This window comes from Limanda limanda, chromosome 6 (genome assembly GCF_963576545.1).
Source record: "Limanda limanda chromosome 6, fLimLim1.1, whole genome shotgun sequence".
NCBI classification, from domain to species: domain Eukaryota; kingdom Metazoa; phylum Chordata; class Actinopteri; order Pleuronectiformes; family Pleuronectidae; genus Limanda; species Limanda limanda.
Genome location: NC_083641.1, coordinates 30130206 through 30142705, shown reverse-complemented (window position 1 = coordinate 30142705; position 12500 = coordinate 30130206). Strand labels below are relative to the sequence as shown.

The 12500-nt window shown below is 47.4% G+C and overlaps 2 protein-coding genes across 2 annotated transcripts in view; both read left to right on the top strand.

The window, feature by feature from the left end:
- LOC133004024 (latent-transforming growth factor beta-binding protein 4) overlaps positions 1-8552 on the top strand; it is a 28968-nt gene extending 20416 nt beyond the window's left edge. Inside the window, exons 28-36 of the mRNA XM_061073889.1 lie at positions 111-239; positions 377-517; positions 2282-2434; positions 3352-3450; positions 3545-3722; positions 4252-4496; positions 4575-4613; positions 4734-4886; positions 6102-8552. Coding sequence (XP_060929872.1) covers positions 111-239; positions 377-517; positions 2282-2434; positions 3352-3450; positions 3545-3722; positions 4252-4496; positions 4575-4613; positions 4734-4886; positions 6102-6244 — 1280 coding nt within the window. The 3' untranslated portion in view covers positions 6245-8552. The remainder of the gene's footprint in view (positions 1-110; positions 240-376; positions 518-2281; positions 2435-3351; positions 3451-3544; positions 3723-4251; positions 4497-4574; positions 4614-4733; positions 4887-6101) is intronic.
- A 1582-nt stretch (positions 8553-10134) lies between these two features.
- esrrd (estrogen-related receptor delta) overlaps positions 10135-12500 on the top strand; it is a 9539-nt gene continuing 7173 nt past the window's right edge. The window contains exons 1-4 of the mRNA XM_061072640.1: positions 10135-10190; positions 10748-10910; positions 11534-11687; positions 12259-12375. Of these exons, the coding sequence (XP_060928623.1) occupies positions 10135-10190; positions 10748-10910; positions 11534-11687; positions 12259-12375 (490 nt within the window). The remainder of the gene's footprint in view (positions 10191-10747; positions 10911-11533; positions 11688-12258; positions 12376-12500) is intronic.

The window sequence follows — 12500 nt, the reverse complement described above, 5'->3', positions numbered from 1 at the left end:
AGACACACACACACACACACACACTATGTTAGGAGAGGTGCTTGTTTATGTGAAGAAGTCATCACAGTAACCGTAGCAACCAGTGACCTGTTGTGTACGTTGTTGTGCAGATGTGGACGAGTGTAAGCGCTTCCACCCGGAGGTGTGTAAGAACGGAGTGTGCGTCAACAACATCCCCGGATACAACTGCTACTGCTCCAGTGGATATGTGTACAACAGCACGCTGCTGGAGTGTGTCGGTACAAACACACACACACACACACACACACACACACTCACACACACACACACACACACTCACACACACACACACACACACACACGATAACACACACACACATTTGAACACAGGTTGAAGTGTGTTTGTGTGTCTCAGATCACGATGAGTGTGAGGAGGAGAGTTGTGTAGGAGGAGTGTGTGTCAACACCGTGGGATCCTACTACTGCAGCTGCCCCCCCGCCCTGGTGCTGGATGACACGCAGAGGAACTGTGTTAACTCCTCCCACCTCACTGTGGGTAAGACTCCACCCCTCCACCCCTCCACCCCTCCACCCCTCCATCCCTCCACCCCTCCACCCCTCCACCCCTCCATCCCTCCATCCCTCCATCCCTCCACCCCTCCATCCCTCCATCCCTCAATCCCTCAATCCCTCCACCCCTCCATCCCTCATCCCTCAATCCCTCCATCGCTCCATCCCTCTATCCCTCCACCCCTCCATCCGTCCATCCTTCCATCCCTCCACCCCTCTATCCCTCCACCCCTCCATCCCTCCACCCCTCCACCCCTCCACCCCTCCATCCCTCCATCCCTCCATCCCTCCACCCCTCCATCCTTCCATCCCTCCATCCCTCCACCCCTCCATCCCTCCACCCCTCCATCCCTCCATCCCTCAATCCCTCAATCCCTCCACCCCTCCACCCCTCCATCCCTCATCCCTCAATCCCTCCATCGCTCCATCCCTCTATCCCTCCACCCCTCCATCCGTCCATCCTTCCATCCCTCCATCCCTCCATCCCTCCATCCCTCCACCCCTCCAACCCTCCATCCCTCCATCCCTCCACCCCTCCATCCCTCCATCCCTTCATCCCTCCACCCCTCCATCCCTCATCCCTCAATCCCTCCATCTCTCCACCCCTCAATCCCTCCATCGCTCCATCCCTCTATCCCTCCACCCCTCCATCCGTCCATCCTTCCATCCCTCCATCCCTCCATCCCTCCACCCCTCCACCCCTCCATCCCTCCATCTCTCAATCCCTCCATCCCTCAATCCCTCCATCCCTCCATCTCTCAATCCCTCCATCCCTCAATCCCTCAATCCCTCCATCCCTCCATCCTCTCCTCCCACCTCACTGTGGGTAAGACTCCACCCCTCCATCCATCCATTCCTCCATACCTCGATCCCTCCATCCCTCCATCCCTCCATCCCTCCATCCCTCCATCCCTCAATCCCTCCACCCCTCCATCCCTCATCCCTCAATCCCTCCATCTCTCCACCCCTCAATCCCTCCATCGCTCCATCCCTCTATCCCTCCACCCCTCCATCCGTCCATCCCTCCACCCCTCCATCCCTCCATCCCTCCATCCCTCCATCCCTCCACCCCTCCATCCCTCCATCCCTTCATCCCTCCATCCCTCCATCCCTCCATCCCTCCATCTCTCAATCCCTCCATCCCTCAATCCCTCCATCCCTCCATCCCTCCATCTCTCAATCCCTCCATCCCTCCATCCCTCCATCCCTCCATCCTCTCCTCCCACCTCACTGTGGGTAAGACTCCACCCCTCCATCCCTCCATCCCTCCACCCCTCCACCCCTCCATCCCTCCATCCCTCCATCCTTCCATCCCTCCATCCCTCCACCCCTCCATCCCTCCACCCCTTCATCCCTCCATCCCTCCATCCCTCAATCCCTCCATCCCTCCATCCCTCCATCTCTCAATCCCTCCATCCCTCAATCCCTCCATCCCTCCATCTCTCAATCCCTCCATCCCTCCATCCTCTCCTCCCACCTCACTGTGGGTAAGACTCCACCCCTCCACCCCTCCACCCCTCCATCCCTCCATCCCTCCATCCCTCCACCCCTCCATCCCTCCATCCTCTCCTCCCTTTACATCCTTTCATTTAACATTTATTCTCCTTCTGTCTGAACCTCGGACAGGTTCTGCTCTCCTGTTTATACCTTCACTCGTTCATTGAGCTTCCAGACACTGACCGTGTTTCTCTCTCTCCTCCCCCCCTCTCCCCCCTCTCCGCCCCTCTCCCCCCCCCCCCCCCCCCTCCAGATGAGAACCTGTCTGTGTGCTGGCAGCACGTCTCTGCAGACCTCATGTGTCAGAGCCCCCTGCTGGGCGCTCAGTTCACCTTCACTGACTGCTGCTGCCTGTACGGCGAGGGCTGGGGGATGGAGTGCGCCCTCTGCCCCTCCACCGACTCCGGTAAAACCATAGATATATATAAAGACTAGATATCTCGCTCGACAGAGCCGGACGTCACCACATGGCGGCCATCTTGTTGCGGGAGGCTCTCTCACCCATAACATTGTGTTGGTGGTTGTAAATAACCATAACTTGCTCAATTTTCAACCGATTTTGAAACGGTCTGGTTTGTTATAAACGTCAGAGATGTAGTTATGACACTGCATAAATTATAAAAAAAAATTAGAAAATAACATAATTATTCATAAGTACACAGTGTCATATCTACATCTCTGACGTTTATAACAAACCAGACCGTTTCAAAATCGGTTGAAAATTGAGCAAGTTATGGTTATTTACCACGACCAACACAATGTTATGGGTGAGAGGGCCTCCCGCAACAAGATGGCCGCCATGTGGTGACGTCCGGCTCCGTTGGCCGGCAACGCGGCCGAGATATCTAGTGTTCATATCTGTGGGTAAAACACTCAGATCGACTCGCTCTGTTGTCTCACGCACCATACAACTGCACAGAGGGGATTAGAGCTGCAGTGAGTGGTGTATGACCAGCAGGGGGCAGAGGTGATCAGTGCAGGTCTGATGATGTCACTGACCTGTCAACGCAGACTGTAGATAAAGATGCAGAAGTCAGAATGAAGTCAAAGTGTCTCCATCGCCCCCTGGTGGCTCAACAAAAAAACAAAAAAAAAATCTAAGTAGATGTGAAATAAATGTTTAAAAGATGTTTCTGTCACTTCAGGCCGTTCTCCTCTCACTGATGTTTGTTGAAGTTTGAATTAGTTATTTGATGATATAAAAGCTGAGTCGTCATGATGACAGCTGAGAAGGACTCAGGATTGGCTGATCGATCTTTATCTACAGTCTGTGTTTGCAGCTGATGACAAGCTGTCGATGAGTGAACTTCCTTCTCTCTGCAGACGACTACGCGTATCTCTGCAGTTCCTTCCCTCCTCTGTTTCCAAGTTATCCTGTTTCGAGCGGACCAGAAACAGGAGTGAGACGAGGAGGAGCAGGAGGTACGAACATTCATTTAATAAAAAAGAGAATTACATTTCTTTTTACTTTTTTCTTTAGTTAATTGTATGTTTTTTTCCTTCTCCTCCTCCTCAGCTCCTCCTCATTTCCCTCCTTACTCTCCGGACTCCTTCCCTCCGGCTGTGGTTCCCGGCAGAGACTTCACTCGTCCTGACTATGATGATTACTCTCCAGCAGGGGGCAGCAGGTCAGGCTACAGGACTCCTGCGTCCTTCAGTCTCCCGGACGCAGCCTATCGCAGACCTGAGTACGGGTGAGTGGACAGGGATCGTAACGATGTAACAATTAAATAAAGGTTCCTCTGTGAGTCATAGAGAAACTCGATAAAGACAAGGAGTAAAGTAAAGGACAAAGCTTGTTTACATGTTTAACTCATTGAACCAAATGCACATCTGGAGCTTCGACTCTCGTTCTAAACAGATGTTGAAACGTACACGAGCATCATCCTCGTCCTGCTGTTCAACCCTCGGACCGCTGCAGGGTTTACGTTGGTAGAGTCACTTCCTGTGATGTCATTTCCTGGAGAATCTTCACACGCTTCATGTCTCGTTTTTCATTATAATTAGCATTTCTTCAAGCTTCTGTGAGTTAATAAACAATAATGGTTGAAAACTTTGTTAGAAATTAAATAAATACAAAGAAAAGTTACATTTTTCTTATTGTCATTAAATCTAAACTCAGATTAAACCTTTAACATCCTGAACGTGTCTGAAGTTGTGTCTCTCGGTTGTGTTTGTGTTAACACTCGTGTTTGTGTTAACACTCGTGTTTGTGTCTCTCAGAACTGGTTTCTACTCTGAAGGAGACTACTCCTCCCCTGACGCCCCCCCGCCCAGGCCTCCATCCTTCCGACTCCTCCCGGACCCCCGGGCTGAGACGGCGTTCGGGGCCCGGCCTCCTCCCCCGTCCCAGCCGGACGGCCCCCCCCTCAGCCTGGCTCCGCTGCCCGGGCCTCACTACCCCGACCAGGAGGAGGAGGGGGAGGAGGCGTGGAGGCCGGGGCCGCCGTTCCCCCCCTTCACTGAGCAGAGAGGAGGAGGAGGAGGAGGAGGAGGAGGAGGAGGAGGAAGAGGAGGAGGAGGAGGAGGAGGAGGAGGAGGAGGAGGAGGAAGAGGAGGAGGAGGAGCACTGAGGGTGTATGAAAGTGAGATTTTCCTAAATGTTTTACACAAAGATGTTTTTTTCAAATAAAAACGTTTGATGGAGGAGAAGAGCCCCCCCCCCCCACCCCCCCCCCTCATCTGTCCTCCATCTTGTCTCGCAGGGCGCTACGAGTCGTACGCCGGCCTGAGCGCAGCAGAGGATTGTGGGATATTGCACGGCTGTGAGAACGGCCGGTGTATTCGCGTGGCGGAGGGTTACACCTGCGACTGTTACCAAGGATACGAGCTGGACATGACCTCCATGACCTGCATCGGTACGAAGAATCCCAGTTGATCGGGTTCCGCTTGTTGACGTCAGTTTCACCGACTCCGAAAAGAAAAACACGGAAAGAGACAAACTCGTCTTCTGAAAATAGGAAACGAGTCGACCAGCTTCTCTTAGCGCGAGATTCAAGTGCTTCTAGTTTCCAGTTTGTAAAGTGACCTGAACGCTGATCTATGTGTTTACAGATATATATAAATACACTCGTATGTAAATGTATCAGGACGTTTTAGGCTAGTTTTTTAAAAATTTTGACAAATTTGTTATACTTTCTCTCTGTACCTTCTCATGAATGAATATAGATAGATAGATAGATAGATAGATAGAAAGATAGATAGATAGATAGATAGATAGATAGATAGATAGATAGATAGATAGATAGATAGATAGATAGATAGATAGATAGATAGATAGATAGATAGATAGATAGATAGATAGATAGATAGATTACTTTATTCATCCCCGAAGGGAAATTAAGTTGTCATAGCAGCCGGTATATTTGAATACAATAAAATACAATACAATAGAATAAAAATTAAAAATAAAAGGTAGAAAGAATAAAAACAGAAACACAAGATAAATAGGTAGATAAGGTGCAGTGGCAAGATGATGGTAATAGTACTGATGATATGATGGTAATGTTATTGTTAGACAGTATATAAGAATAGTACAGTATATATAGTATATAATATAACATAATATATATTTATATATGATAGTAATTATACCAATATAAAAGCAGTATATGGTAATAATGGCAGCAACAGTATATATAATAATAATAGTAATGGTGATATAATAATAGTAATTATAACATGTACACATAAATAAATATGTGTATATAGACTTATGTAAACAAGAATATACAGAGAGTATGATATGATATATAGTAGAAGTATGAATATGAATATAAGTATTTGACTATACAATAGGTAATATAATATACTATGAGTCTAAGAATATGTAGACAGAGTGTGCAAAAGACAATATTATTGTATAAAATGATATATAATATCAATATGGTTTATATGAACACATATCACATATGATGTGAAGTCAGTATATAAGGAGCGGTTGTACAGGTCCACAGAGCAGGAGACAGGTTCAGTGCAGTTCTGTGATGGAGGCTCTGACAGAGGGGGAGGAGTTGAACAGTCTTATAATGAAGTGTCTACCATCGTTATTTAATGTGATGGTTTGTGTGCAGATGTGAACGAGTGTGAGGACGGCGCCGGCGTGGAGTTCCCGTGTGTGAACGCTCGCTGCGTGAACACCAGCGGCTCGTTCCGATGCGTCTGCAGGAGAGGCTACGTCATGTCGCGCAGGAACAACCACTGCGTGGCCGCGTAGACGCCGTCGCAGCCGCCGGACCCGACCAGGACCAGAACCAGGACCAGGACCAACCGGGGACGGGACCCCGGGACAGACCGGGTCGGACCACGGGACACTCAACTGGTCTGGGTTTTACTTCAGGACCAGATTGACAAACTATACTCAACCAGGATAAAACGTACTGGACTTTAAAACTGTAGATTGCACTAAACTAGGCCGAGCTGAACCGGGTCAGACTTTATATCAAGAGTCATTTTATTCATCAGTTTCTGTCCGGCCCCGTTTATTTGACCCAGAAACTGAAACCAGGCTTTAGTACAAACCGGGCTAACGCTAATTAGCATCACAATAAAAAAACAGGCTAACTCTTATTAGCCTCATAATACAAACCAGGCTAACGATTATTAGCCTCACAATACAAACCAGGCTAACTCTAATTAGCCTCACAATACAAACCAGTCTAACTCTAAATAGCCTCACAATACAAACCAGGCTAACTCTTATTAGCCTCACAATACAAACCAGGCTAACTCTAAATAGCCTCACAATACAAACCAGGATAACTCTTATTAGCCTCACAATACAAACCAGGCTAACTCTTATTAGCCTAGCAGTACAAACCAGGCTAACTCTTATTGGCCTCACAATACAAACCAGGCTAACTCTAAATAGCCTTGCAGTACAAACCAGGCTAACTCTAATTAGCCTCACAATACAAACCAGGCTAACTCTTATTAGCCTCACAATACAAACCAGGCTAACTCTTATTAGCCTCACAATACAAGCCAGGATATCTCTTATTGGCCTCACAATACAAACCAGGCTAACTCTAATTAGCCTCACAATACAAACCAGGCTAACTCTAATTAGCCTCACAATACAAACCAGGCTAACTCTTATTAGCCTTGCAGTACAAACGTCACATGTTCCTGACGACGACGACACATCAGGACGTTTGTTATTTTTAAAGTTCTGAAGAGAAGTCGTGCAGAGTTGTGAAGTTTGATTGTTAATGTTATCGTTGTACTTTTTACATTTTAACTCAGAAAACAGAAGGACAGAAGTTTTCAGGTCAACAAACCAAAGTTTTTCACTTCACCGTGTATCGTAAACCCAAAGTGATGAACTCAGAGTCGACATGTGACCCGGAGCCTCGAACCCGTAAAGATTCAATCTGCACATAAGAGGCGGAAAATAGATCAAAGGACTTAAATGATCGATAATCAAAGTGGTGACTGTTTCCTGTCGCTCGCTGAATCATCGACTGCAGCTCTAGTTGTTACAGATCTGTTTTCACAGAGGAGCTCAGGTTTTTCATTCTGATCGTTGTATCTACAACATTAAATACACACATACAGTAAATATATAAACATCAATAGCCTATACAACACCAATGTGTTCAATGAATGAGAAACTGAATGTGTCGTCTACAGACGTGTAAAAGAAAATATTGTCTGACTTTATTAATGAATGATTAACGATATATGATGTTTTTAAACGTAAACTGTCCATATTTTTCCCTGAATCCAGAAACTTCTCTGTAAACGTCACAACATCGTGTTTCAAAGTCAGTGAAGATGTTTTCAGTCATCACCTCTAGAAGATATTAGATATAGAAAGAGGTGGACAGGTTCTCGTGTGAAGCAGCAGCAGGAGATTGTCCGGGTGGGAACTTTCATTCCAGAAGCTTCCACACATCGTCCTGCTGGTTCCTCACATGGACTCTGACATCTACACACATTTCACCAGGAGGCCGCAGGAGAAGATCCAGAACATGTCCAGAGACACTGACTCAGATAGAGAAGCTCCAGAACACGCCAGGAACACGCCAGGAACACGCCAGGAGCATGTGCAGAACCTCAGCTTTACTGAAACACTGTGATGAAGAGTTTGATATGTCATGTCATTTGACCTCCTGACCTGCGGGTGGCGCTCTGCTGAGTCAGGATGTGATTCTGGAGGAAACTGATCCCAATTTCCTTGATTCCATTTTGATTTATTTTTGGTTTAAAATGATCAGATTCTGAACTGGAAGCTGCGTCCAGTCACGTTGTGTTTATAGTGATTCACATAATCTGTTTCAGCCTGTAAGAGTTTGTGTTTTATGAATTTTCTGTTGATTCCTTCTGAGTATACCGTGCACTGTACACACACACACACACACGCACACAAGCGCGAACACACATACACACACACTGTGTTATAGGTGTTTGAATTGTCGTCTCTGGTGTTTTTTAAACTGCTCATTTTTATGTTATTGATTCACTTTTGTATTGTTGTGGTTTGTATGAAAAGAAATGAAAATATATTTGCACACACACTTTCAGTGAAACCGTGTTTGTGTGTTTTTGTTTGTGTCTGGTCTGTAGGACGTAGAACAGAGAGGAAGGTTAACGGTTCAAATCCCAACTGCATCTGCTAAAAGTCTGAACCAGTAAGTAACTGGTTCTCTGTTTGTTTTCACTGGTCCTCTGGTGGCGTTAGCATGTTGCTAACGCTAACCTGGTGACGCCCACGTGACACATCCTCCGATTGTCCACGGGCAGCATTACCTGTTTATGTAGATCCAGCTGTAAGCCACTTTATATTGTAGGCCAATCCACACACACACACACACACACACACACACACACACACACACACACACACACACACACACACACACACACACACCCTGGCAGCATTAATGGGATTACTGAGGTGCACCCAGTCCTGAGGATGAACCTGTGAGCCAGCGGAATATCAGCTTTCACTTCTACAGACGGCCGGTGTGAAGCTGAAGGCCGGAACCTTCCCATGATCCTCTCTGGTGGATGTTATAAAAGCACCTGATTTAAGCTCCATGAAATAAACACGTCTGATAAACGAATTCATTTTAAGACGTCGTCTCAGAAACAACAAAATAAAACCTGGAGAAGTGATGAGGTCAGGTTCAGGGCCAATTAGCATCTTCATGATGTCACAGTGTTTGTGTTCAGAGTCACGTCAGCTTTAGAAAACGAGCCAACACGCCACATATTACCCAGCAGCCTTTGCTCGGCTCTTTCTGGGTGTGGGTGGAGTCAGAACTGACGGAGGTGAGCAGGTGTGAACGGTGTCGTGAACAAGAATCCAGCAGCGAGTCACCGACCAATCACACGCAGGGAATCACGTGAAGGAAGTAAAGTGATGTTAATGAAAGAGCCACAGATATTCAGATGTTATGAAACAGCAGATGTAGGTGAGACTGGTCTCAGCTGTCTGAGGCAGGATTATGTCAGAGTGTGTGTGTGTGTGTGTGTGTGTGTGTGTGTGTGTGAGTGTGATGCCTAAGCAGCAGGATCAGCTCAGTTTTTTTCATCAATGATTTCATCATTGATTGGTTGATGATGACGAGTTGTTCAGACGATGAAGAGCTGCAGATCTCCTGTGGCCTACATCTGTCACTGTCCCACCGATAGAGACGAGACCGGGAGGAGGCCAATCCGCATGATGATTGGCTCATCCTGCAGCCTTGGCCCCGCCCCCTCTGTGATGACAGCAGATAAATGAGGCAGCGACGCTCAGATCCTCGATCCGGATCCATCGTCCTCTCAGAGCAGGACTTCAGGGAACTGTCATCTGTGCAGAAGTTTGATCCATATTACCCACATGGTCACTGGACACTGAGATCAGGATCAGGTCCGGGTTCGGGTTCAGGATCGGGTTCGGGTTCGGGGTTCAGGATCAGGATCAGGATCAAGTATACGTTCAGGAACAGGAACAGGTTCAGGTTCAGGTTCAGGATCAGGATCAGGATCAGGATCAGGATCAGGATCAGGATCAAGTATACGTTCAGGACCAGGTTCAGGACCAGGATCAGGTTCAGGACCAGGACCAGGACCAGGACCAGGACCAGGACCAGGACCAGGACCGGGACCAGGACCAGGATGGAGCTGAAGGATTTCTGTCTGATGGACGAGCGTCACCTCTTCGCTCCACATCGGTGAGAAACTCACTCACACATGAATTAAAATGATAAACTGTATTTATATAAAAGTTCCTTATGAGGAGAAACAAAGCAGTCGGATGAAAGACAGTAAAACTAGATCAGATTCAAATGGATGAAATCAACATAAAAGCCATTTTTCATATCTCATTCAACAGTATTTGATTTATTCTAATAAAGTTTCTTCTTGTGATCACTATCAGAACAGAGGTGAGTACGGAAGATGATTAGTGCCATGAACAAAGCTTTTTTTCTGTTTTTAAATCAATTCTGATGTTCAACTAAATTTTCTGAGGAGAATAAAGATTTAAAAACTTTCTCCAAAAAGTATTTTTCAGATTTTCAATAAAAAAAAAACTGAACTTGTCCCTGATCATCTTCCGTAGTTTAGTTCCTGTTCCTGTTCACACTGATTCATTTTGATCAAAATGTTTAAATACAGTTTTTGAAATCTCTCTCCTCTTCCTCAGCCTCCTGGACTCCTCCTCCTCTCCTCCTCCCTCCGTTGATGGAGCTCGTTCTCCGGCCTCCTTCCTCCACACCGCCCCCCTCAGCCCCCCCTTCCCTATGGACGCCACGCTCGCCTTCAGCCACTCCCAACCGGGTTTCCTCCTCGTCAGCCCGGCTCCTCCTCCTCTTCCTCCCTCTTCCTCCTCCTCCTCCATCGGCGTTGGGGGCGGGGCTATGGGATCCCACGCCGACTCGTTTTCAGCGCAGGTGAAAAACTTTCCTCATATTTTCTTTTGTTTTGTTTTCTGACTTCAGAGAAAAGTGTTAATTCATCAAATACTTTACAGCAGGAAACGTAAAAATACAGTGAAGGAAATATACGACTTCACATGTAATAGTTTCGTAAAAGTCAAAGTACAAACGTACAATCACAGTTAAAGTTCAGTTTGATTCTTTACGTGATCAGATCCACTCAGGTCAGACTCCTGGTTCTCAACCTGAGGGTCGAGGCCCTTCAGGGGTCACGTCCTCAACCTGAGGGTCGACACTGATTCATGAGGGAAACACAATGTTCACATTCAAAGATACACAACTACACAACTGTGGCTGAGGGGTGGAGCGGCCTCCCTCCAACCAGAAGGCGGTTCAGTGTCCTTGGGCAAGACACTGAACCCCTCGATGGCCCCCGATAGATGCTGAATGCACTAAATGTAAGTCGCTTTGGATAAAAGCGCAAAAGAGTAAAGTAACAAAAGTAAAGTAACAATAGAGTAAAGTTACTCCCGAGGCAGGACAGATGTTACAGCTGCTGTAACGTTCAACCAGAATGTAAATAAACATGTGAAGAGTCTCAGCACATTTAGAGACGTGGGCGTGTCTTGTGTCTGCAGGTGGACTCCATCCTGAGGGGCGACTACCTGGCACCAGGGGGCGCTGCAGGGCCCAAGAGGCTCTGTCTGGTGTGTGGAGACTTGGCCTCCGGGTTTCACTACGGAGTGGCGTCCTGCGAGGCCTGTAAGGCGTTCTTCAAACGAACCATCCAGGGTGAGAAGCTCCGCCCAGTAGAAGTGATCAGCTGGGTATCGATCAGCGTGTGAAACCATCAGCTGCTCGGTCTGAGGATCAGCGTCACACGACTCTGACATCGATTGGTTCCCCTGGCGCCAACTGAAGTTACTAAAAACTTGATTTTCAGGAGTTCAGGAGTTTAAAGTAAAATAAATATATAAACATGTAATAAACATGTAATAAACATGTAATAACGCACCTGGAGCGTGACCGGGTGTAAAGTGTTAATCTGATTCTGATCAGATGAAATTCAGCCGTGGTCGGTTCTGATGATGTCACTCGTTTACGTATTGATCAGTAAAAGCCTCCGGCCGCCGCTCGTCAATATCCTGTTAACGGACGCCGCGGGTTTAAGCTCCAATAAACACTTGGCTGGGGGGGGGTGGGGGGGCTGGGGGGGTGGGCGGGACTATAGATTTCTGTGAGAAGAGAAAACGTGCACGAGGAGAATCAAACAAATGAATGTTTCATCTCATTATCGACTCATTACAATCTCGTCGTTGTTAACGACTCATCGCTGAATAAAGTTTTTCCTGTCGTTGCCAAGGCAACATCGAGTACAGCTGTCCAGTGGCGAGCGAGTGTGAGGTCACCAAGAGGCGGAGGAAGGCGTGTCAGGCCTGTCGCTTCCACAAGTGTCTGCAGGCCGGGATGATGAGGGAGGGTACGACAGACACACAACACACACAACGACCACACAGACACACAACTCACACACACAGCAACCACACAGACACACAACACAGACACACAACACACACAACGACCACACAGACACACAACTCACAC